At 33.9% G+C, this 27,354-nt stretch overlaps 2 protein-coding genes across 9 annotated transcripts; both read left to right on the top strand.

Annotated features, from left to right (window-relative positions):
- The first annotated feature begins 270 nt into the window (after positions 1-270).
- Positions 271-3,278, top strand: LOC138334751 (uncharacterized). Its single transcript, XM_069283458.1, has 4 exons — positions 271-496; positions 1,254-1,456; positions 1,802-1,921; positions 2,073-3,278. The coding sequence occupies exons 1-4, from the start codon at positions 388-390 to the stop codon at positions 2,430-2,432; spliced, it is 792 nt and encodes a 263-aa protein (XP_069139559.1). The 5' UTR covers positions 271-387; the 3' UTR covers positions 2,433-3,278.
- A 1,475-nt stretch (positions 3,279-4,753) lies between these two features.
- LOC138334752 (uncharacterized) lies at positions 4,754-26,054 on the top strand. 8 transcript variants are annotated; one of them, XR_011210159.1, is made up of 6 exons: positions 6,979-7,126; positions 12,000-12,095; positions 14,546-16,161; positions 16,224-19,089; positions 20,641-20,993; positions 21,280-26,054. XR_011210159.1 is itself a non-coding variant. In XM_069283461.1 (3 exons), the coding sequence occupies exons 1-3, from the start codon at positions 4,830-4,832 to the stop codon at positions 14,739-14,741; spliced, it is 345 nt and encodes a 114-aa protein (XP_069139562.1). In that variant the 5' UTR covers positions 4,754-4,829; the 3' UTR covers positions 14,742-17,184. The 8 variants fall into 8 exon arrangements, 4 of the variants coding, with proteins under 4 accessions (XP_069139562.1, XP_069139560.1, XP_069139561.1 ...); XR_011210160.1 differs by having other exon boundaries at positions 6,980-7,126; positions 16,343-19,089; XR_011210161.1 differs by having other exon boundaries at positions 6,980-7,126; positions 16,462-19,089; positions 21,280-26,053.
- Positions 26,055-27,354: the final 1,300 nt, after the last annotated feature.

The raw sequence follows: 27,354 nt of genomic DNA, 5'->3' as shown, positions 1-27,354 counted from the left end.
AGTTGTAATCAAATTTGGCTTCAGTCTGACCTCAAATATCGTGTCCTATTGTTGAGCAATTTTACACACAAATTCGATACGCGTGTTTTGGGGGTGTGTATATAGTATACATATGGGTTTCTGTGCTTCACTGAGCATGCGCCCTTTAAATAAAAAACTCCCACAATCATAATATCCGGAGATGACGAATTGCTTGTTTCGATTTTAGATTGTACACATAATCCGAGATAAAAATACTCCAAACTTTCCTCATGACGGCCAGGAAAATAATGACGACACTGAGCGCTTGGAAAATTTTCAATCAAAGCTGTAAACGACAAGCTAACTGAATTTCCGATAAAATTTGGAAAAGCCTTTCAAAGTTTGTATATATAGCTCCCATGATGAATGAAGAATTATTCAAACCGAGAATCAGATCTATACAATATCGTAACAGAGCAACTTAATTACACGATGGAAGGAATGGTCTATACTCTTGCGAATAATATTATGAAAGGTAATATAAACGCAGACTTCTAACGCACACCAAGGATTGAAATATTCACAATATTTTCTTTTATTTTAATTTATATTATGATGAAATCTCATTCAATTAGAAGTAAGAAATCTCAACGATGTGGATATTTTTTTAAATACGCAAAAACAGCTTTTTGAATTCATGAAATTTTTTTTTTCATTTTTATTCTATTTTCTGTTAGATTTTTCTCGTGTTCTCGATGAATTTCAGCGACATATTGTAGTCTTTAGTTTTAGTGATTATCATCATGATGTTTAAATTAGGCAAAATACGCAAATATTGGAGCGGAATACTTGATCCATATTTTGAACAAAAAAGAAATTACGTTAAAACTTTCTATATATTTTGTATATATTCATTTTATATGGGAAACTATTTTTTAAAACTAGAAAATGAAAGGGACCTTTTATATGCTAAAACATCAGTCATAACGAGTATACCTGTCCTTTGTATCAGATTTTAGGCTATAACTGTAATCCGGTACTATATTTCTATCACTTTAATCCGGACACCCCTCTTACTGACTTGAAATAGTCATGTCAGATACCAAACCTTTTCCTCTATGTAAATGTGTTCCTTGAGTTAGTATTTAGTATATTAATAGTCAGACATACGTGTAGACATTAACGGTATGATATAAGTTGCAATGTAGAGCATACATACTTTCCTTATTTGGTATGAAGCGTTATATCACATTAACTCATCTGTATAACCGTTTTATCACTATATCTAACAGGTGTTGGAATTTTGGTAATGTTTCTTGCCTTGGGATCTACGACACAAGCAGTGCCAGACGGATCCTGGCGGATCCCGTGTGGAGGACCATACGCTCCCCCACCCCCGGGTATGCCAGTGAGTTCGGAAACGGAATTAGTGGGAGCAATGGTCCCGATACTTCAGGAATCTAGGGATAAAGCCCTGGCTTTAAGAGAAAAATATGTAAGTACATCGCTTTAATGAATATGTTACTGATATATCCATTAAATGGCAAGGCTACCCTTTGGTCCAGGTACCTTATGCAATATTAGAGCAACTGTAAGTGCGTGAAAATCTATATAAAGCTTTTAAATGATATCTAAAATAATTAGCTGGTTTGTGGATTAGGTTCAAAAAGTCTTCTTAACAGCTAGAATTAGAATCTAGTCCGATATATAATGATTTAAGATGGAATTTTACTGGTTAAACTCGCTGAATCGTCTCTTTAGAAACCCATTTTATTTCTATTTTTGTATGGTCAGATCGCGATGGTGTTATTGTACTGACATGTTTTGTTCCTTGTTGCAGAGAACAGAAAGGTTAACCGATATCTCCGAAGACGTAATCGAGATACTGGAAAAAGCAACACATGATGGTTTGCCCCCATGCTGCATGAACTACGGACAGATGGCAAACACATTATCAGACGTAAGTTTCTATTCTTATTGTTCAGGATTAGACGACGTGTTCGATGAATATTTTCCAAATAAGTATCATCCCTTGTCGATTGTCTGCTCGTCTATTATTTAGTTGTCATCACGAGTGTTAAGTATACTTATTTTGTCTTTCTCGTCCACAGCTTCTAACTGCTCACCAATCAAACTACGAGAAGGTCTCCCGTTTATTGGTGTTCCTCGAAGAAGTCGCCCAAGACGAGAATCTGTTTGAAAGCACATCATTCCTGGAAGACGTAACAAGTATCCAGACACAGCTATTAAGTCTGCTCTGTAACAAACAGAAGGCGATCATGAACAAAGGAGCAACCATTAATTTCGTCGAGTCTACGATAATGTCCGAAGAGTTGAAAAATATGGCAAGCCTCTTTCAGCGCCACGAGCGGGATTATATCATTATCAACCGCATGTATCGTACACTCGACAACATGCATAAACATGTGGAAATTATCAATATCCATCTACAAAAACAGCAGAGTAGTTAAAGTAAAGGCTTCATCAGAAGGATTCTCCCAGTTAGGGAAATGTAATTTTCGTAGATTACATTAATCAATATATTGCATGATTGGATATGGTTAACTCAGCAATGTAAATCATATGATGTTAGTGATAGGGTTACAAACTGTGATTTTAACATAATGTTACCGTGGCAACAGGGTAACTATGACGATGATGTTGGTGCAAACCGTAATCTTTTTGAAATTAGGAACAAAAACCTGTTTCTTTTTCAAATTATCTAGTGAGAAAGTTCTACACATTTACGTATTAATAATGAAAAATATTGTATGTATGCGTTTTGTAATTGTTAAAAAAGGGTTATACATTTGTTATATATTACAATATCTATGTTCTGTGAGTATCACATTATATATTTATTATCTATTCTCGTTTCTCAATAGAATCTCGGCTGAGTAAGGAACAGTGTTTGTTTAATATGTGTACGGTAATTGATCTAGTTATGTCTCATATCTTATTTATTTATTTTTGTTTTATATACTGTTTAAAACATATCAAAATGACAACCTTGCCATTTATAGCAGTATTTTATTTATTTATTTCATATCTCGTATAAAATACGTGAAGATGTGTGATTGTCCTGTATATCTTTGGATATGATGTTTGAGAATTGTTTTGTGACGTTTTATTTATACCACACAACGTACCTCAAAGCCAATGTGGTCACAAGATTGGAAGAGTTGTCTCCCGTGCATTTGAAAAAAATGTTTTAATGTATATTGTTGGACCTCATGCTATGAAATAGCGATGCCTTTTTATACATTTATTTTTACAAATATTTTTATAAAATAAATATTTCATATTTTGTAATAAAATCGAGTATGTTGGCGTTGTTTATCAAAAACTTACTGTATTTCCTTGCCGGATATAAACACAGAGATAGAGGGGTATATAGATTTAATAGTCATTAAGTTGTATTCGTATGAGAATTAGTTACAGTTTATATCATTCATGGACCCACCAGAGTGCCCATTGACCGTTTTAGGGGTCTAGATAAAAAAAAATCGGTAAAAATCATACTTAACTTCTACCCAACCTAGGTTTAGCGGCTAAAAATCACATTTCTAGCACGTCTTCACAAAAACGGCTACTACCGTTGGAAAAAGCGATAGTTTCCCTCTCAAAATCATCCTCACACACCTATACAAAGTGCTCTCACCTTAAAGATGCTCCACCGCCGACAGAGCATAAATGATTTTCATTATTTGAACAGTAATTGGTGTTTAATCGTGTATATATATGTAACAGGAGCGAGACGGGCCCAGTTTGTTAATAACTACAAACTACACCCGGCTCCCTACCTGTGTGTTTCAACCCAGGTTCGTAGGGTTTTGCTTGATCTTTGCCGGTGTGAAAACGGAAAACTTAACAGACAAATACTTTTAACACGTAACAATATTTATTTAGGACATTTTACATATTAAACGATGTTTTAAACAAGACGTAGGGCCCAACAACGATGAGACTAACACATATATTTACAATATATCCCCCGTCAACCCCTCCATACCCCACCTACAACCCTAACAATATATCCCCCGTCAACCCCTCCATACCCCACCTACAACCCTACCACCCTATACCAGTATACCCACCTCTATCTAAAACTTATTAGGTTCAGGAACTCAATCCTTCAGTACACCGCAATGAAATGGATAGAACACCCCTATATATACCCGACTATAACAATACATGCACGATCGACCAATACGAAGACGGAACACAACACAGGCGCTCGATACAATGACATATTGTGCACGACAGCTACACGTGTACAAGATACACACGCACTCTTACAACTAGCACAGGACCACGACACCATATATATTCCCATAAAACACAAACTATTTACAAGCCCTGCTGCATATATGTCTAATTAACACAAAAATGATATAAAATATCTTATTTTGCCTTTGGTGCAAGCGCAATCAGTACTTCATTCCATATAGGATATAGAGGCACGGAATTTTTTCGGGATGCAATTAATTATTTTTCATATTTTAAACTTGAAGTAAAATTAGAAGCTCAAACTGTTGAATGGTGGTAATGGTGTAAAGTAAGTAACTTTTGTAACTGAAGAAAAATACTAAATCGTCTGCTCTTGTTTTTAATAGTGAAAAATTACTATTTGTCAGCGGTGGAGCATCTTTAAAAAAATAACACGCAAATTTTCTCAGATTCTCAGATCCCTGTGGTATAACCGATCGGTTTGTTTGATATGTTGTGCCAGCAGTCCTCATGCTTTAGTTGTGTCATGCAAATGTGTCACGTGATTTGTGTACCTGTTCGTGCACCTGTACGTTCTTTATGTTCGCATTCACGCACTGGACAGGGACGGCTGGACATCGTTATTCATTGATATACACATGTATTTACCACACTTAGACAGATTAAAGTGGCGGACACGTTCTCTTCAAACGTAAGTTATTCTGTGTGATTTATTATTAATACCATGAAATCTTCTGAAGAACGACAAGAGCCGCGAAAGCGCTTGGGAGAAGCTATTCTTTTTTTATATATATATATATATTTTTGTTCTTAAGCGATACTGTGGCGTCCGGCGTCCGTCCTTCAACAATCGACTTCTTCCCATAATCACTCGTCGGAATTCACAAAATTTGAATGATAGCATCCTTCTCATAAACTAAATGTAGAAACTGGTAGATATAGAAATATAGACAGACACATTCAAAAATGTATATGTTGTGATAATGATGACATTGAAGACGAGTACCATTTCATAATTAAATGCAATAATTACTTAGATATTAGAAACCGTTTTATCAAAAAATATCATCATAATAATCCTAGCATGGCCAAATTTATTCAACTTCTGGAAACAAGAAATAATAAAGAATTATCTAGTTTAGGAAAATTCATAGTTTTTGCCATGAACAAAAGAATAAATACTGTTTGAAACAAATGTAGAAACACCCTCTACACTAGCGTAGCGGTCGTGCACGTGTTGGGTGTATCTGTACTATTTATGTGTGTCTGGGTGTTAAATATTTATGTTATTGTATATTGTAAGTTTTGTTGCACTGTATATATTCATGCATTTTTTTCTGATGAACCGTAAGGTTCAAGGAATTAAAGAATTGAATCCTTATCGATTACTGACTGTAAATTGTTCAAGTGATGGGGCTGACCCACCCCCCCCCACCCCCCGGAGACTTGAGGGGCGGTGTCAAAAGGGATCAATTTGGCTGTTACCATTTAGCATGGGATATCACTCTTAATGCAATGGTAGCATCCTTATAGGGTGGGGATTCAAAATTATTCAAATGATGGGGCTGAACCCCAGGGGGCCTGAGGGGCGGGGTCAAAAGGGGTCAATTTGTCTATTTCCATGTAAACGACTTCTTCTGTAGGTAAGCATGGGAGAGCACTAAAAACTTATAGTGTGAGGATTCAAAATTATACAAATGATGGGCTGACCCCCGGGAGCCAGAGGGGCGGGGTCAAAAGGGATCAATTTGGCTTTTACCGTATAAACTACTTCTTCTCTGTAACTTATTATGGGATAGCACTCATAATGCAATTGTAGCATCCTTATAGGATGGGGATTAAAATAGTAAAAAGATGGGGTTGACTCCCCGTCATATAAACGACTTCTGCTCTGAAACTAAGCATGGAAGAGCACTCATCATGCAATGGTAGCATCCTTGTAGAGTGGGGATTCAAAATTGTACAAATGACGAGGCTGACCCCATGGGGACTGATCGTGAGTGGCAGGGTCAAAAGGGGTCACTTGGCTATTTCCTATAAACGACTTCTCAGAAACTATGCACGGGATAGCACTCTTAATTCAATAGTAGCATCCATATACGGTGGGATTCAAAATTGCGCAAATGATAGGGCTGACCCCCGGGGGCTTGAGGGGCGGGGCCAAAAGGGTGAATTAGGCTACTTTTTCATATAAATTACTTCCTCTCTGACAATATGTATCTCGTGCCCCGAAACGTTATATTTAGCGTCACGGTACGTAAAACTCTTCATTCATTCCTATGGTATATATATCATCATTATATGGTTTGGATTTAAAAACAAACAAATCGTGGGTCAATTTGCTAATTATCTAATTTTCTAATTGTAAGATAAATACTCTAAAAAAAAACAGGTGAGAGACACAAGACGTCTGGATATATTTATGCTGTTAGTTTGAAATTCATGCCAGGTCTTAGACTATTCTAAGACGTTCATTGGGAATATGGGGCATTTTAAGGGTCTAAATTTAAAAATAAATAAATTTAGAAACGTTCTAAACTAATTTCCAGATCCACAGATTTCCACAGGGATCTGAGAATTAGTCACAGTTTAGACCAGTGTGCCCTAAGACATATTTAGACGTTTTAAAGGTCTAAATCAGAAATCGGTAATTCGCGTATCCCTGTGTGATCCCCGTGATGTGGTGAGTTGACCACTTTTCACTAACCGGTCGTAGTATCCTATTGGCTGGATTAATATGCTGGTCACGTGGCACGAGGACTATTGTTGGTTCTGAATTTGGCGCCAGATCTCTGTCCACTTCTCAGATTTTCTCTGACGATACTGCACGCTCTTTGCTACCTATCCAAGATTCATCATGGAACTCTTCGTTGCGCTCTTCCTGGCATTGGAGGTGATCCTTCAGTGTCTAGGCAAGTTTGTGTACTGTGGTAAGGTATGTAACGTTCGTTTTTATTCCTAGTCCAGACTTAAGTTTTAAGTTATTTTCTTATTTAAAACATTTTTTATCTGTGTAAGAACAATGGGATCGGGAACAAGTTATTTCAACTTATGAAGCCTTCTCATATTCACGGCAATATAATAGATGATTCTGATTTTAAAAATATTTTAATATTAATAAAGTAATAATTACACTTAAAGTGAATAGTCAGGCAAAGAAAACCAGTCTAAATGCGTTCATTGGCCTTCCAAAAATTCTCGCATATTAATACGACGGTCAAGTTCTGCTTAGTTTCCCAGTTCTGACCATTAAAGTAAAGAAAAGTTGAAAGCATTGAAAGCGAGGCTGCGTGGAAATGGTCTGTGTTTTTTTCTTAATTATACATTCAAACTCGTATAGTAAAGATACTGTACATGTATCAATACTTTCCAGCTTCTAAAGGTTGTAAAGCCTGTTAGGTATACTTACTATTACCACAGGCATTTGGCTCTATAGACATTTTGCTCTCTTTATGTAATACTGTACAGTATCATACATATATATATGGAGAAAATGTCTATAGAGCCAAACGCCTGTGCTATTACTATAACTTTAATTCCACTTAGCGAATGATTGAAATAGGTGGCTGATGTAATTTTGATGCTGAATATTGTTAGTTATATGTAATAAATAAGGAGATTGGCAATATATCATAGTATACATGTAAACTTTAGATGGAGCTCTGTTAAAGGTACAATATAGGTAACTTTTCAGTTTTTAGGTCACCTGAGACGAAGGCTCAAGTGACCCATTCTAATCGCCTTTTGTCCGTCGTCGTCCGTCGTGCGTCGTATGGCGATAAACAATTTACTTTTTCGAATTCTTCTCCAAAAGTACTGAACCAAATTTGTTGAAATTTTGCAGAAACTTTTCATAGCCAAAGGTCCACCAAAATTGTGAATTATATGGTCCCAGCCCTCTAGGGGCCTGAGGGGTGGGCCAAAAGGGGTCAAATAGGCTAAAACTTCAAAAATCTTCTTCTGAAATTCCAGAAATGGCAGAATCAAATACTCAAAGGTCTCAAGGCCCTCTACAAAAATTGTGAATTACATGACCCTGGGGTCTCAGGTTTCCCCGTGGGGAGGGGGTTAAGTTTACTATAGTTTATGTAGTGAAAACACATTTTGGAGCATTATTTGGTCATTTATAATAGAAAATTAGTTAAATGTTGTCAGAATTATCCCTATGAAATGGCCATTGAATCCTATTAACAAATTTTCCATGACCGACTCCTAGGGGCCTTTAGCGGTGGGGCCAAAAGGGGTCAAATAGGCTTAAACTTCAAAAATCTTCTTCTGGAACTAGTAGAATCAAATACTCTTCATAGATGGAGAGGTCTTAAGGTCCTTTACGAAAATTGTGAATTATATGACCCTGGGGTTTCATGTTTCCCCCTGGGGAGGGGGGTCAAATTTACTAGAGTTTATACAGGAAAAACACATTTATGAATGTTATTTGCTTATTTTTCATAGGAAATTAGCCAAACTGGGTTAGATTTTTTGCCTGTGACAGCATTTTATCGTCATATCCATATCGGTGCTGACCGACCCCAAGAGGCCTTAGGGGCGGGGCCAAAACGGGTCAAATAGGCTAAAACTTCAAATATCTTCTTCTGAATTCACAGATTTGATGGAACCAGATACTCTTCATAGATTGGAAGGTCATAAGGCCCTTTACAAAAATTTTGAATTGCATGGCCCTCGGATCTCAGACATTCCCCTGGGGAAGGGTCAAATTCACTATAGTTTATATGGGAAAAATACATTTATGAACATTATTTGCTTAGTTTTAATAGGAAATGAGTCCAACTGGGTTAGAATTATTAGCCATGAAATAGCATTTTAACACCATATCCATATTGGTCTTGGCTGACCCCAGGGACCAGAGGGGCGGGGCCAAAATGACTTAAATTTCAAAAAACTGCTTCTGAATTCACAGGTTTGATGGAACCAAATACTCTTCATAGATTAAATAGTGAAATTTATAAAATCACTGACACTGACTGACTTCTAGTTTGGTTTTGTTGTTTAACGTTGGCAAAGCAAATAGGAATTTTAAGCATAAGGTTTGGTAACATAATACACTAATTATCAAAATAAAAAAAAAAAAAAAAAAAAATAAAAATTCTAATACGAAGGTTCAACTTTAAAGTTTATTCTGATTCATAAATACTTTTAACAGATTTGAACCAACTTTGCAATGCTCTTTCTGTAGCAGCACTCAGGTGTAGGCCTCTTTGGCCTTTTTTTTTTTTTTTTTTTTTTTGTAATCGCAAACCTTTACAAGAAAATTACCACGTTCTCTAGATCCCTGCATAAAATGTTGACTAAAACTGGATAATACGTTACTGACACCAAATGTGAAGTCATGAAAAAAATATGAAATAATTAATGTGGCCAACAATAAATTCACGGAAACTCCGGAAAACATTTTCTTGGCCCGATCGATATAATAGTAGCTACAATGTATAGGCTAAAGGCACATACCACAGGAGTTTGACGTTCTTTCAATATTATATAGTATAAAAAAATATAAAAAAAATACCCCTATATACTATATAAAATAGGATAAAGGTGTTTTTTTATATATATTTATACTATACATAAGTCATTATATAAAATAGTATATATAGAGGTATTTTTTTTATATATATTTCAACTATCTATTATTGACAGAACGTCAAACTCCAGTGAACATACGAAACGCTTCCGTAATTGTCGTGACCCGATCAACTTCGCACGGGAAAAACAAACATTTTAGATGTGCAAGTCTAAACACAGGGACCTAACACAAATTTATAGTCAATAGTATATACGTGTTTTATGGTATCAATTATTTCTTTTTAAAGTTATAGGTGCCGTATTTTTCATACTCACGAATCAAGATGAGCTTTTAATTTGTTATTCATCACCAAAGTACATGTAACCATCATTTTGAGAATTACACTACTTTCTATCCATAGGTTTTTATTTTACAAGCACATATAAGAGCTGAAAATGATTTTTGGCAGTACTGCCAAAAATCATTATATTTGTATTTATAGTGAATTGAAATGAGTACATACAGTCAGACCATGAAGCCAAATTGTGGTCTACAATTTCATTTCACAATTAGTAATTGTAAAATTATAATTGCAGATATGTTTCCATCTAAACATACATAACGCATAAAATACAACAACTTTACAGTATATGTGTTGAGGCTAATATTTATAAGGCATCTGAAGTCATTTGAATGACTTTCACAGCTTAATTCGTCAAACCTTGTGGTTTTCAATAGATTAATAAAGAAAAAATAACATATCAAATTTTTTGTCCAGTTACGACACATATAACTTTAATGTTAGATATGCGTCACTGATATGTAGAGCCCGTTTATAAAAACAACTCGGATATAAAAATATGTCTGTTTTTCTCTACCGTAGAGTTCATACCCTTGATACTATAATACATATATAGGGGTCAAAGAAGTAATATCAACAGGATTTTCCAGATGACACGAGATCCAATCAAACGTAAGTCTGTTGGATACGTATTACTTCAAATGGTAAATATTAGACAAGGAAGTAATTCCAACCAAATATATTATTGTTGGTTAGATATTTGTGCCAGGTCCCTGTGGCCCTATCTACGAAACTCTTCGGCAATTGTCGGTTTAGCAATTGTGACTGTTTCAAGATGGCAGGCATGTTAACAAACTTGAACTACAAGACAATCTTTGACCGTTCGATATGGTAGGTTTATCTGCACGGAATAATGTCATAGTACTTGTTTTTCATCTTTATTCTAGATCGTTTGTACAATGTTCGATCATTGTAAATGTTTGCGATTACAAAGATGAATGAATAATAACGTACATAGATTTGGTCTTTAAATTGTGATACATACAAGATGTAGGACAGGTAAATTGTACACGGTTTCAGAAACGCACAAACTGCTTCGATTAAATACAAAAAAAATACGATAATGTACATACATCCTGTAATGTACTTGTGTAACGTTACGCGCTGGTGTTTTTTCCTTGTATTGCAGTGTCAACTCTCAACACTACATAGATACAATTGTATGTTCACCAACTCTCAACACTACATACATGTAGATACAATTGTATGTTCACCAACTCTCAACACTACATAGATACAATTGTATGTTCATCAACTCTAAACACTACACAGATACAATTGTATGTTCACCAACTCTCAACACTACATAGATACAATTGTATGTTCACCAACTCTCAACACTACATAGATACAATTGTATATATATGTTCACCAGCGAAATATAGAAGTACTATAGAGTCAGTTCATATAAGTATTGTACAACTGTGATATCCCGCCATTGAGAAATCAACTTAAAAAAAACGCGACTACAAGTCAATTCCCCCTACATGTATATGCAAATCACATGATCGTTTTTTGATCTAGACCTCTAAAACGTTTAAAAATGGTCTTGGGGTACTCTGGTGGGTCCATGATTATATATAATCTGTAACTAATTCTCAGATCCCTGTGATGTAAATAACAGGAACAGCTTCCTAGACAAATGAAATAGGTTTATAAGGTCACTCACTCATCATTTGCCATGTGTCCTTCACCTAGGGAATGTGTATCCAGCTTGGTATGAATGCAAGCATATATGTATAGGGTTTCGATAAATTAACAGCAATGGATTCTCCCCATTTCAAAGAAATCCAAAGAAAATCTTGATATTATCCATGTGTTTTTTCATATTTACACACGACCGGTATAAATCTAAAGCAATTGTTGATGTTTGTCGTGGTTTTTTTTTTATCTTATCTGAACTTCTGTCGTTCTTGTTCTTTGCAGGTTGTGTTTTACACTTCCTTCCGCAGTTTGGTTGACCGGGTTGCGACGTCGCTCGCAGTGGTGGTTAGCCGTGGGCTTTCTCTTGCGGAGGCTGTGGTAAGATTTTAGATGTAAAAATTCATTATTCCCTACCGTGAAAAAGTGTTCAGGTCACGTGAGACTTAACCTAATCGCCTTCTGTTTGTATAGCGATAAACAATTTATATCTTCGACGACTTCTCCTAAACCACTTAACCAAATTCATTAGAAATTTGCAGAAGCCTCTCATGGCCAAAGGTCAACCAAAATTATGGATTACTGATCTCAGGGTCATATAGTTCACAATTTGTAAGTCCTCCCCACCCCCCACCCCCCGCACCCTCAATGGAGTCCCTAGGGAACTTATTGTGTGTGTGTGTGTTTTTTTTTTTTTTTTACAGTACAAATATTTTATTCCCCCAGCTGTATGTGATGTGTATAAGCTGCCAGAGCTGGGTGCCCTGAGGTCAACTCCTCGAACAATATTGTCCTCCAAAGCATGCACCAATACAAATATAATTTTTACAGATAAATTTTGAAAGCCATTTTAGTTGAAGGGACATGCATATGTAACTTTTTGCAGAAAACAAATCAAGAAAATTACATGTGTATTGAGTATTCTGATAACAATGATTTGGAATTTATTGTTTTTGATTAATGTTTGTAGTAGAACTAGAGAGAATGTAATGTTTGTATCAACAAACAAAAAATAGAAAAAAGACACACACACATAGAAAGAATTATAGACAATACACAAACAAACCAAAAAGAATTCAAATCATACATATTTAAGTACTACAACATAAAACATCATACAAACATTGATTGGCATATTTCAAGAACTATTCAAAAATGTATTTCCAATTGATCCATATTTGATCAAATTTCTCAATACACCTATTTGGTATTGACAGCTTTTTTTTCCAACATCATATTTTGTAAACAAAAACTCCATCAAACCTTCCATATTTATGTTTTGTTTTTTTCATGATACAGGAAAAAATACAAAACTTCATAATTTATTATAGAATATCAAAATTGAGTGGTATTGACAAATTTTCAGTCTCACTGAGTACTGTATCTAATTTAAATTCCACAACATTATTAGTTTTTACATATATTTTTCTTTTCATATCTTGCCATATTTGGAAAGATTTTTGACAATACCAAAACATGTACTGTTTCTAATTTAAATTCCATAACATTATTAGTTTTTTAACATTATTAGTTTTTACATATATTTTTCTTTTCATATCTTGCTATATTTGGAAAGATTTTTGACAATACCAAAATATGTGTTCTTTGGTTTCAACTTCTGTATTACAGATATTACATAATTTATTTCAGAAATATTTTTAATTTTTAAGTAATTATTCAAAGGGAGTATACGGTGTTGTAGTCTATACTGGAACCATTGTATTGATGTATCTTTGGTAACTTTGAAAAGGTATTTTTTATATTTGTTCTTTTCCTGTGTATGCATGTTTCTAAAGACGTGCTTGTTGCTTCCATTTCCTCTCTGTTAATTACCAAGCATTTATTTTTTTCAATTAGACAAAAATACGTTAAGTTTACATCCCTTAATACTTTTAAATAAAATATGAATATGACTAGGTATGAATGGTCTATCTAGTTTATTTAACAAGTTAAGGTTATATTCAGATTCTTACATATTTTCTTGATACATTTCTAACTTAATAAGTTATTCTTCTTCTGCGTCTTCTTTTTCTGCCGGGACTTTGACCATTTTCTCAAACTTTAAGTCTGATTGCCATGAAATTTCGTAAGGTCATTTCTGGTGACCTGCAGATGTGTCGACCGTTTTAATTTTTTTTGACCAGCATCAAAGATGTTTAAATCAAATTCTAAATTTTTAAAGTGAAAAATACCATAATTGTGAGTAAAATAACAAATTTTGTCACGGTTTCAAATTTTCTAAAACCAGTAAGAGTTATCTCTCTTTATTCACTGCTCAGCAGGGATCCGTTAGCAAGTTCATTTTTATTGTTTTTAAGTTATAGATCGTATTGTTACTAGCGGCTAAAATTATTTTGAGGTCTTTTTTTGTGCATCTTTTATAGACCAGTAACCTAAACCACGATGGCCGTCATGGAATACAATAGGTCAAAATTGAGCAAAAAGGAACATGGCTGAGAACACAAATCTAATACAATATTTGGAGAAGTTATTTGTGCCATGGTTCCTTTCATATACATATTAATGTATGTGTAGGAAGAATAAGGATAATCTGCACTCGGGATGAAAAAATGTACATACAGTTTTTAAAAATAAATTGTGACGTACAAATAAATATTGTTCTTTGCCCTCAAGTTGATTACTAGTATATCCATATCCTTCATATTCACATACTCACGAGTCTTTCATATTCATAAATGATATCATTTTTTTCATAAACCTTGAACATATCTGGCCAATATTTCAGCAATATTCTCTCTTGTATATCTGCTGAATATTTTGTAATATGCGCCTATACTTGTTTACTGAACTGTGTACTTGTGATCTTGCAGGTTGTGTACGCTACCTGCTGCTGCCGAGGAGAGGTTTTCCCTGTCCCTGCTGCTGACCAGCCTAGCTCCAGCTCTGTTGTCCCCGCAGTACCAGTCCCAGCATCACCTGTTCCTATCCGCAGATCTGGTCGTGCCACCCGCAGACCAGCTTGGCATAAGGATTATGTCATGTGATGTCATATATAATGTATTGTAATGTAATATCCTTTATCTGTTTGTCCATGGAATGATGTTGCTTGAGGATGTGGTAACCCCTCAAAAATCGTCCCAATTCCTGTCCCTCACCCAAAAATGTATACAGTAGTATACACCATTAATTGGTTGTTCATTCCAACATCTAAGATCAGTCCCCATTTAGGTGATTTGGTAATTTCCTCCCAAATTCCGTTCCATACTTTTGTACCCTAAACGAAGAAGGGACATTGTTTTTGCTCCGTTTCGAATTACTATTATTACAACTTAAGGTTGTTTGAGGTACATTTTTGTAAGATTTTTTGGGATACGGAATGCATTCAGTGATATGGTTATGTGGTAGGTTGTGAGGAACACATGAACATGTGTAGTGATACAACTTCCGGTTATTTGAGGTATATCATGTAATGCTATAAGGTTTTGACAGACATACTCTTTGGAGTGTGCATAAAGGGTTTTTTCCAGGATTGCATTCAAAGATGGCTGCCAGTGTCCACTTTTTAAATTCTTGAAAAATTTCTGAAATTTTGGTCTATTGGTATTGTAAATTGGTATACAATATATATAGTTTTAAGGTTTAAAGTTTTTGTGGGACACTGAACTCATGCAGTGATCCCAATAAGGTGTTAATTGAAATACATCACAAAATATTGAGGACGCTGACCACTTAGCAGTGACCCAATTATTGTTATTTGAGGTATAACTTAAGATTTTGAGGACACTGACCACTTAGCAGTGACCCAATTATTGTTATTTGAGGTATAACTTAAGATCTTGAGGACACTGACCACTTAGCAGTGACCCAATTATTGTTATTTGAGGTATAACTTAAGATCTTGAGGACACTGACCACTTAGCAGTGATACGACTGCAATACTTGGTAAATCACAGGATTTTGAGGATACTGACCACTTGCAGTGACCCAATTATTGTTATTTGAGGTATAACTTTAGATTTTGAGGACACTGACCACTTGCAGTGATACGACTGCAATACTTGGTAAATCACAGGATTTTGAGGATTATACTGACCACTTGCAGTGACCCAATTATTGTTATGAGATAGAACTTGCGATCCTGAGAACACTGACCACTTAGCAGTGACCCAATTATTGTTATTTGAGGTATAACTTAAGATCTTGAGGACACTGACCACTTGCAGTGATACGACTGCAATACTTGGTAAATCACAGGATTTTGAGGATACTGACCACTTGCAGTGACCCAATTATTGTTATTTGAGGTATAACTTAAGATCTTGAGGACACTGACCACTTGCAGTGATACGACTGCAATACTTGGTAAATCACAGGATTTTGAGGATTATACTGACCACTTGCAGTGACCCAATTATTGTTATGAGATAGAACTTGCGATCCTGAGAACACTGACCACTTAGCAGTGACCCAATTATTGTTATTTGAGGTATAACTTAAGATCTTGAGGACACTGACCACTTAGCAGTGACCCAATTATTGTTATTTGAGGTATAACTTAAGATCTTGAGGACACTGACCACTTGCAGTGATACGACTGCAATACTTGGTAAATCACAGGATTTTGAGGATACTGACCACTTGCAGTGACCCAATTATTGTTATTTGAGGTATAACTTAAGATTTTGAGGACACTGACCACTTGCAGTGATACGACTGCAATACTTGGTAAATCACAGGATTTTGAGGATACTGACCACTTGCAGTGACCCAATTATTGTTATTTGAGGTATAACTTAAGATCTTGAGGACACTGACCACTTGCAGTGATACGACTGCAATACTTGGTAAATCACAGGATTTTGAGGATACTGACCACTTGCAGTGATACGACTGCAAGACTTGGTAAATCACAGGATTTTGAGGATACTGACCATTTGCAGTGACCCAATTATTGTTATTTGAGGTATAACTTAAGATTTTGAGGACACTGAACACTTGCAGTGATACGACTGCAATGCTTTAATTTTGACTCAACTGAAGTGTACAGAAAGTAGTTAATAGGAATATTTCGTCCCTGTCCCTAACAATACTCACATTACCCTACCCATATACCCTAGCACAATTAAGCACGCATTTAGTAAATAACATTCTAACCGCTACTTTCTATATGTACACTTGCAGTTGACCAAATTAACAGCCAGGGTCATCGGTGAAGAAATGCCGTTGACCAGCAATGAGTGCCAGGTAACTGCCCCACGTGGGATTTGAACTGGTCATCAAAAGGTGAAAGGTCCCTAATTAAAATACAGGAGACCATAAAGTCATTTAACAACCTTGGCTCCATTGAAAAAGGAAATGAATTTTTTTTCAAGATGGCGATTTTTGTGCCCATCGTTGAAAATGTATTTTAAAGTACACTTGGTAAGGACAATGTCAGGATCGTTTTAGACATGTTGCGTTGATAGATAGAAGATGGTGGTCAGGGTAGGCATCTTTGATTTCGGATCAATCCAAAAAATAGCATATGTTTGAAATCATGTCCGGATAATTTCAGACAAGTATTACTAAATCATACTAGTAGAAGTAGTTTTAAATAATGGACACTGTAGTGGCCATCTTGGATTTTGCATAGGCCCGAAAAAAAAACACTTGGTTGGGACCATATTGGAAATTTAGGCAAGTTTCTGCGAAATTGTTAGGTTATCCTGACCTTTCAGGTCGACCTTATAAAGTATCACGTTTAAGTATCTAAGGTATCTAAAGTAACCATTTGCCCTTGCATCCCCCTCCCTCCCCGTTCCTGCACAATGCCATCTAAATCCAGGACAACAGGTAGAGAAGTTGTAGAATTAAATTGTATGTAATAAAAGGAATGAAAGCTAGAAAGAAAGTTTGTAAGAAAGTTAGAAAGAAAGTTTGTAAGAAAGTTAGAAAGAAAGTTTGTAAGAAAGTTTGTAAGAAAGTTAGAAAGAAAGTTAGAAAGAAAGTTTGTAAGAAAGTTTGTAAGAAAGTTAGAAAGAAAGTTTGTAAGAAAGTTAGAAAGAAAGTTTGTAAGAAAGTTTGTAAGAAAGTTAGAAAGAAAGTTTGTAAGAAAGTTAGAAAGAAAGTTTGTAAGAAAGTTTGTAAGAAAGTTAGAAAGAAAGTTTGTAAGAAAGTTTGTAAGAAAGTTAGAAAGAAAGTTTGTAAGAAAGTTTGTAAGAAAGTTTGTAAGAAAGAAAGTTTGTAAGAAAGTTTGTAAGAAAGTTTGTAAGAAAGTTTGTAAGAAAGTTTGTAAGAAAGTTTGTAAGAAAGTTAGAAAGAAAGTTAGAAAGAAAGTTTGTAAGAAAGTTTGTAAGAAAGTTAGAAAGAAAGTTTGTAAGGAAGTTTGTAAGAAAGTTGATGAAAGTTTGTAAGAAAGCTTATGAAAGTTTGAAAAAATGTTTCTAAGAAAGTTTGTAAGAAAGTTAGAAAGAAAGTTAGTTAGAAAGATCGTTAGTGTTAACGTGTGACGAATGAAAGCCCCCCTGTGAGGGGACATCTGTTTATATTTAAAAGGCTGACCCCAAGGCCCCAACCTTGGCAGCTTTCAAATGTATAAATGTTCTGGGGTATTAAAATTGTGTTTTTATGAAAAATGAAAAAAAAAAAAAAAAAAAAAAAAAAAAAAAAAAAAAAAAAAAAAAAAAAAAAAAAAAAAAAAAAAAAAAAAAAAAAAAAAAAAAAAAAAAAAAAAAAAAAAAAAAAAAAAAAAAAAAAAAAAAAAAAAAAAATGTTAATATTGTAAATAAAAATGTAAATATTGTAAATAAAAAAATTCACAATGGCAATACATGACATGATCCTGATGTCATAATAATTTCAAATATTTTCATATTTTTCAGGATAGTGATACCATGAAGATATGCGACAACCATCAGGACAAACCTCCTTTGATAGCGACCCATAATGCTTAGCAGAGCATCTGGACCAGGATAGTGATTCAACCAGGACAGTGACAACCATCAGGATAGAGACAACCACCAGGATAGTGATACCATGAAGATATGCGACAACCATCAGGACAGTGACACCAGATAGCAAACATTCTTTGATAGCGACCCATAATGCTTAGCAGAGCATCTGGACCAGGATAGTGATTCAATCAGGACAGTGACAACCATCAGGATAGAGACAACCACCAGGATAGTGATACCATGAAGATATGCGACAACCATCAGGACAGTGACACTAGATAGAAAACGTTCTTTGATAGCGACCCATAATGCTTAGCAGAGCATCTGGACCAGGATAGTGATTCAATCAGGACAGTGACAACCATCAGGATAGAGATAACCACCAGGATAGTGACAACCATCAATATTGAGAACCATCAGAATAATGACACCCGATGGCAGACGTAATGGTGACTAGTAGTGATTAGCAGAGCTCCATTCAGGTACATTTACTATTAAAAACTTATATTAAAAAAAGCTATAATTGAATTGTAAAATTAAACTACAGTGTTATTGCAACTGCATGTGTGTATTTTGTGCCCATCACCATCAAGTGGTGGGTCATTCAAATTATCTTTTATCCTTGGACCAGTGTCCGTTCGGAAATACTTAGGTATCACTATGTCTGCACTGTCGTCGTCTGGGAAATGGTTTCTGTGCGATAACTTAAATATTTAATGTCCGATTTCAATCAAAGGTTCATTACTTTATATCGATAAGATCTCAGACGAGTTCGATAATTATCAAAATCTGTCAATATTTACAAGAGTTAGGGGACCTTAAAATTGTCAAAATAGATAAATCCATGGTTTCCACTCAATAGCTTTAGTATTTATTGTCTAATTTCAACCATTTGGTTTATTGCTTTTTATCAATGTGATCTCGGATGACTTCAATAATTGTCAAAATCCATCAATATTTCCAAGAGTAATGGGACTTTAAAATTGTCAAAACAGATAAATCCATGGTTTTCACTTGATAACTTTGGTATTGTCCAATTTCAACCAAAGGAGTAGATATGATAGGACCAGTATTTGGCCTTAATTTTTCAGGCCGAAAAAAATAACTCTGATCCCCATCTATTTCATATCAATAAATACTCTCATACTTGCCATTCATTAAAACATATTTTTTTATAACCATGTACACGATGTGTCCCACCTATGACGTCATCAAATTGATGATTTTCCTCTTCTCGCCAAATTTTGCTAGAAATTCATCATCTTTAGGTTAGAAAAGGCTTGAAATGAATTTGGCCGCCACCTTGGAGCAACTTTACATTTTGCATGGATATGCGTAAATACACGATACACAACGTGTGAAAATCTCTTTCTGCTCCACGAAGGCGGCCACATTCATTTTTAGAGAAAACCACTCAAAAAGTATGATTTTTCAAGGATTTTTGTGAAAAATGGCGGGAAACTGCATGTTGATGACGTCATAGTGAACATAATTGGCACATGCGGGATATTTTCGAGATGTAATGTGTTAGCAAATGTATTCAGCTGTTATATGGCAAAATATGTTGTTCTTTACAGGAGAATTAATTTTGAGGCCATATTCGAGTCTTAACGTACCTTCTCCTTTGGTATATTGGTTAATAAGATCTGGGAGTGGTTTGATACTGGTCCAAATCCATCCATATTTGCAAGAGTTACGGGACTTGATAACTTCACCTAATAATTAACAATATTTTCAACTGTAAATAACTATTTTTGTGATGCTGTGCAGGCGACACATCCACTTCCGTGGAATTCTTGTGTCCATTGATAATTTATCAAAACTACAAAGGGATCTCTCTCAATTTTCATGCAAGAATAAAGGTTTCCCTAGTACCCTTGTTGAGTACATTGCATATTGGGGCTCATATGTCTAAAATAGCTAACAGACAGCTAATTTGAATTTGAATAGTTAAGTTTGTAACCACTGGGTTCAATCAGATCATATGTTTTTCACCAAACTAACTGATTTCACTTTTTCTCCCCAAATGGCAGCTGCAGTATCTTTTGGTGATCTACAAGGTTCATAACTCTTCTAAGTGGCTGTTCACCCCCAAGAAAAGGAAGTTTTATTATTGTAACTGTTGTTGGCAATTCAAAATAATTGGCATCTTAGGATTGTGATGATCACCATGATAGTGACAACCAGTATATCGACAACCATCAGGATTATAGTGACACCATCAAAAAAATGACAACCATCAGGATTATAGTGACACCATCAAAAAAATGACAACCATCAGGATTATAGTGACACCATCAAAAAAATGACAACCATCAGGATAGTGATGCCCGATGGCAGACGTTCCGTGATGGTGACCATTAGTGATTAGCAGAGCTCCAAACAGGTACATTTACTATAAAACCTCATGTGTAAAGCTTACATCTAATTGTAAAGTTAAATTGCAGTTTTATTGCTCATGTTATTTCGAATCAACATACTATCTGTATATATGTTTCCCTAGTACCCTTGTTGAGTAGTAATTTGGGAAAAATATGTCTGCCAAGTAGCTAACATGCAGCTATCTTTTATTAGTGGAATTTTGTAACCGCAATCTTTAAAAGAAACTATAAACATGTCATATCATGATTTCCACTTTACTGAATGATTTCACTATTTCTCTCCAATGACAGCTGCAGTATCTTGACCACTTTTGGGGTTCTGCAAGGCACTGGACTCATTGGCTGTTCAATCCAAGACAAGGAAGTTTTAGTTTGGCAACTCTTGTTGGCAAACCCAAAACAGTAGGCATCGGAGAAAAGTGATACCATCAAGTTAGTGACATCCGTCAGGATAGTGACCACCATGAGGTTAGTGGCAATTAACCATCAGAATAGTAACAGCCAGGGTCATGTAAGGACGTGCCAGGTTTGTTGGTAGAGGAAAGCCGGAGTACCCGGGGAAAAATCACCGGCCAGTGGTCAGTACCTGGCAACTGCCCCACATGGGATTCGAACCCATAGCCATAACCATCAGGAATTTGACAACCATGAAGATAGTGACACCATTGGATCGTAACCAGCACCAGGATAGTGACAACCTGAATGGCAACTCCAGTATCTGCACCTCATTTGGTGCCTGGCTCTTATCTCATCTCAAAAGAAGGAAGTCTGGTGACTCCTGTTGACAATCCAAAATGTTCGATAGTGATACCATCAAGATAGTGTCAATTATCAGGATAGTGAGACCCGATGGCAGACGATCCCTGATAAATAGTGATTGGCAGATACCGGTACCTTTCCATTCAGGTACTGTTATGAAATTTAGTAAATTAAATCAAAGTCAATTTCTTTTTTTCACTCATTAAAGAGAGATAAAGATGTTAATGAATTATTAAACTTTAAGGTCAATACTTGAGTTATACACACTATCAATACGAACTGAATACCACTAATGGATCTGCTCTGGTGAGGTTTCCGTCTCGTTGAAGCCTCGATTCATCTTTAATTAAAGATTTTTAAAAACTAATTTTCACCATTTAATTTGTAGCAAGTTGCTATATAAAAATATGTTACGAAGTGGACTTCTTTTTGTTGTAAATTTTTCATATATGAGTTTGATTTGGCGGCCATTTTGAAAACGTGCATTTTTTACATTTTAAATTTGTAGAGAGGTGAAATTTCACCTTTTTAGCTTTAATAGTTTTACTTAACTTGTCAGTGCAACAACAGTTTTAGATATATTGAGTTAATTTTTGCTGTAAATCGTTTTGTTATGATCACTGAGATGTCAATGATAAGCATTTAAGGGGGAGATTATAACATATTGGTCTTTATTTTTTACATTTTAGTGAAAGATCAACTTCTTTTAATTTTTTACAAGAAAAGCTGAAAAATAACACATTTTGTAATTGGACAAAACATCAAACACACTGACCCCCTGTTTTTATGATGGTTTTAGAAACAACTTTGAGCTGCAAAATCTTAGAAAAAGTCAGTCATCAGAACTTTTTCTGGGAAGCGTTCAATCTGGCAAAAACGAGGTATTTTCATCTTCAAAATTTAGGGGGTAGGGGGGACATACACAGCTGTTCTGAGCAAAAATATGGGTTGACAGTGTGTTATTATTTTTGCTTTAAAACAAACTTTGGTTTTGTCAATTTCATGAATATTAAACTTATCAGACAACTAATTTGCAAAATATTGCTTTAGATTATCGTTTGTATAGTCAGACAAATTTTACTTTTAACCAGAGCAGATCCTTAATACCAGGATCGATTTAATAAAAAAAGTTTTCACACTAGTGCCAAAATCATTTACGAAATATTTCATTGAATTTTGTTACTCTGGGATGTTCCACCGCCGACAGAGCATAAACAATACCCATTATTATTTGAACGGTAAATGATAGTTAATGATGTATGTATGTCTCTAATACAAAAATACATATTAAATCATTTATTTTGCTTTTGGTACATGCAAAATCAATACTTCATTCGATATAAGGCATAGTGCCATGGATTTCTTTCGGGACAAAATTGATTATTTTTAATATTTTTCTATTGAAATAAAAAAAGAAGCTCAAACTTTTCAATGGTGGTAATTGTGTAAGTAACTTTTGTAACTGAAGAAAAATACTAATTCATCTGCTCCTGTTTTTGATAGAGAAAAAATACTGTATGTCAGCGGTGGATCATCTTTATGTTTTTAGCAACTAGATCATATCAGTATGATGGTAGAAGGAGAAAACTATTTTTGATAAAGAGACTTACCTAGTGAACTAGTGTCAAGGGAGACAAAAGATTTTTAGCACGTTTATTCTTATAAAAGACGAATGCCTTTTTTTCATCAAAACAGAAACCTCCCATCATTTGAAAATAAAGTCTTAAGGTTAAGAATATACATTATAATTACATCTATTTATTCTAAAAAATCTAACATTGCACAACTGAAGATAAAAAAATTCAAATTCTTGTCTCTGATTTCAAATTACATTGACTTATATTTTCCAAATAATTCAGAATTTCATATTCTAAAAATGACACATTTAGTAATGTTATGTTTTAGTCTATGAAGGCCAGAAGGGTCATTTTTTGCTCTTGCAATAACAAGTATGTTTTGAAAAATAATTCTTGATCATAATCTTTGGAAAAATTGTCATTGTGTGGCCTGTTTTTGGGTAATTTCTTTTTTTTCCAAATTTCATTTTATATTATTCAATTAATGAATATAGAAAAGTAAAGTTCTTTAATCCTTTTACTCACTCTGCAAGACATTGACGAAAAACCTCCCAAATGACAGGACACAAACGACTAGACGGGACTGACGTGGGAGGCGCGTACGAACTGACCCTATCACTAAAACTACTAATTCACATTCTCACTCCAAAGGACTTAATTTCTATATTCTTTAGTCAATAATTTTAAGATAAACTTCAAAAATTATATTTTTTTTATTTTTGAAAATATTGTCCTTCTACACATACTGGCTTGAGCTGTTATGACCATCTGCCTTGTAGACCAGAAAATAGCATTGAAAAAAGTGTGGTAATAAAATAATCATTGAAAAATCAATAGGGTATGGAATAAGATTTAGTAAGATAGATCAATTTAAAACTATACTGTCTTAATTTGTCGTTGATAACAAATTCAATTAAGGAGTTATCTCACTTTATTTCTAAATATCACCTACAGGTACTGTAGATGTCATCAGTACGTAAGTGAACAAAAAATCAAAATTATGAGATTTATGAATTTTATTTTGAAACAAATACGTGTACATTGTATATCATTTTTATATGGGGCAAATAAGTAATTCTAACAGTGTGGACAAAAGATTGTTGAGTTTTCAAGGCGATCTGTCCCTTTGTCTATAAGGATCCAGTGTTATATGGAAAATAACTGTTGATATTACTTCCTTGACCAATATTATTTTTATGTATGGTTTCAAAAGAATTAAAGCACTTATGCATCTGTTATGAATCATCAAGCGTCTACAAAAATCACGAGTTTTCTATGTATGTATTGCAGTTTTTGTCTTTGTGTGACCAGAAACATATATATGGGCCATTTTTAGATTGGCAGATGTACTTCTGTATAGGCTAACGATATATATGCTCATTAAATATGCTCTTAAATAGTTAAATATAGGAGAATAACTTTGATATGATACAAAAGTTCAATAATTTTCAGATAGTTTTAGTAGACTTTGGAAATAAAAAAAATAACATTTTAACTTACATACAATAATGTAATACAAAATGCACTTCCGGTTTTGAATGTCTGACTGTCTAAAATTAAAGTATAATTTTCTTATTTTCATGCTTTCAAAAATCATGACCATGATATGTTTAATCTTTGTATTGATGCAAAACTATGAATTAAAGTTAGCCGAGGGAAAATGCCTGTAATGTATAAACCAGAGGTCCATCTTACGTCAACAAAAACATATGTTTCTGGTGTGACAATGTTTTATGTTACAATATTGTCAGAAGGTTTTCCAGAGTTTTTACTATGTTGGTCTTATCTCTGGTTTTTAACCTTAGATATGAATACATGAGTATTTTATCATTGTACATTTGTATCAGCAAGATTTGAACCCATCTTTGCTGCTCCTCATTTATAATGCTGAATAGAAATGTAAGGCAATTACAATACTTGTATGACAACCAATTTTTTATAATTATGTCATTAATAAATTATTATTTAAACTAATTAATAAATTATCATTTTAATAAGATCATTAATGAATTATCATTTTATCAACATCAAATAGATTCAAATGTCAAATCCTATTTAAAGATGCTCCACCGCTGACAAATGGTATTTTTTCACTATCAAAAAAACAGAAGCAGACGATTTAGTATTTTTCTTCAGTTACAAAAGTTACTTACTTCACACCATTACCACCTTTGAAAAGTTTGAGCTTTTAATTTTACTTCAAGTTAAAAATATGAAAAATAATTAATTGTATCCCGAAAAAATTCTGTGGCACTTTATCCTATATGGAATGAAGTACTGATTGCGCAAGCACTTAAGGCGAAATAAATTATTTTATATTATTTTTTGTGTTAATTAGGCATGAATAGACAGGATTAATTACAAATTATTGTTCAAATGATGAACATCATTTATGCTCTGTCGGCGGTGAAGCATCTTTAATCAAGGGGAACAATCATAATATTCTCAAATTGTAAATCAGTCCAACAACTTCAATTATTTAATACAGAATTAGATTTATTAGAAGGGTATACATATCTAGGTATATTATCTAATACAGAATTAGATTTATTAGAAGGGTATATACATATCTAGGTATATTATCTAATACAGAATTAGATTTATTAGAAGGGTATACATATCTAGGTATATTATTTAATACAGAATTAGATTTATTAGAAGGGTATACATATCTAGGTATATTATTTAATACAGAATTAGATTTATTAGAAGGGTATACATAAGGTATATTATTTAATACAGAATTAGATTTATTATTAGAAGGGTATACATATCTAGGTATATTATTTAATACAGAATTAGATTTATTAGAAGGGTATACATATCTAGGTATATACATTTTTTATTTTGATGTTAGCTTTTTTAAAGCAAAGAAACTGCCGAAAAAGCAAGTAAATCTATTTGCTATCTAAAAGAAACTTATCTATTCCTGTTGATATTCAATTCACTTGTAATGCCAGTTCTTTTGAAAATGTATCCATACAAAGTGTGAAGATTTGAAAATACAAATGTTATAGAAAAAGACATTTGCAATTTTGTAAAGGCATCCTTAAATTAAGAAAGTGTACAAACAATTTCATGCTCTTTGGCGAGCTTGCTATTGAAATAAAATACAGAATTATGTTTTGCACAACCTTATAACATTAAGTAAATGATCAAGTAACTTTTGTAAATTCTTTTAAATTAATGTCACATGTTAAAGATATTAGATCAATTAACTTTTGTAAACTCTTTTAAATTAATGTCACATGTTAAAGATATTAGATCAATTAACTTTTGTAAATTCTTTTAAATTAATGTCACATGTTAAAGATATTTTATATCCAGAGCTGACTTAAAGTAATGTTTGAATATATATAATCAAATAGCTAGTTTACAAAAGATGAATTTAAGACCAATTCATCAATTTATTCAGAAACTGTATGACGATATTGACACAGTTTGACATAGTAAAGTAATTTATTAGAACTTAATGAAATGATAGCAAAATTATGTATACATCAATCAAAAGGCCCCGCTTGTCTCAGCCTGCAGATAATTTTTCAAGATATTTCCATTGTACGGCTAAATTAGGAAATATATATTAATTCCAACACTTGTTGTTTAATAACCCACCCATATATATGTGCATTTTTTGTCTTTATGTATGACAAGTTTATAGGTTACACTATTGTCAAGTTTTTCTAGAGGTGGTTTATTTTCCTGTGTAACAGTTTTTTATCTCTGGTTTTTAACCTTGGACATGAATACTAGATACAATATTATATTATCAGCGGCAGATTATTTGAAATTCAATGCCCAAAATGGTGTTTTCAAGGGCTATAACATGTAAAGCCTGAAACAAACGGACAGTTGACAAACAGTATTTTTTCTCTTATCAAAAACAGGAGCAGACGAATAAGTATTTTTTTTGTTTAGTTACAACAAAAGTTAGTAAGTTTGAGCTTCTAATTTACTTCAAGATACATAATATTAAAATGATTTATTGCATCCTGAAAAAAATCTGTGGCAATATGTCCTATATCGAATG

This window comes from Argopecten irradians, chromosome 11 (assembly GCF_041381155.1).
Source record: "Argopecten irradians isolate NY chromosome 11, Ai_NY, whole genome shotgun sequence".
Taxonomy (NCBI): domain Eukaryota; kingdom Metazoa; phylum Mollusca; class Bivalvia; order Pectinida; family Pectinidae; genus Argopecten; species Argopecten irradians.
Note: the sequence above shows the minus strand (reverse complement) of the source record. Positions and strands in the feature narration are given on the sequence as shown.

Excerpts from the sequence above, each read along its gene's own strand:
- LOC138334751 (XM_069283458.1), top strand. The coding sequence starts at position 388 with ATGAAGAATTATTCAAACCGAGAATCAGATCTATACAATATCGTAACA. Across the intron at positions 1,457-1,801 it reads TGGCTTTAAGAGAAAAATAT|AGAACAGAAAGGTTAACCGA; the intron begins GTAAGTACATCG and ends TCCTTGTTGCAG. Across the intron at positions 1,922-2,072 it reads TGGCAAACACATTATCAGAC|CTTCTAACTGCTCACCAATC; the intron begins GTAAGTTTCTAT and ends TCTCGTCCACAG.
- LOC138334752 (XM_069283459.1), top strand. The coding sequence starts at position 7,049 with ATGGAACTCTTCGTTGCGCTCTTCCTGGCATTGGAGGTGATCCTTCAG. Across the intron at positions 7,127-11,999 it reads AGTTTGTGTACTGTGGTAAG|GTTGTGTTTTACACTTCCTT; the intron begins GTATGTAACGTT and ends TGTTCTTTGCAG. Across the intron at positions 12,096-14,545 it reads TTTCTCTTGCGGAGGCTGTG|GTTGTGTACGCTACCTGCTG; the intron begins GTAAGATTTTAG and ends GTGATCTTGCAG.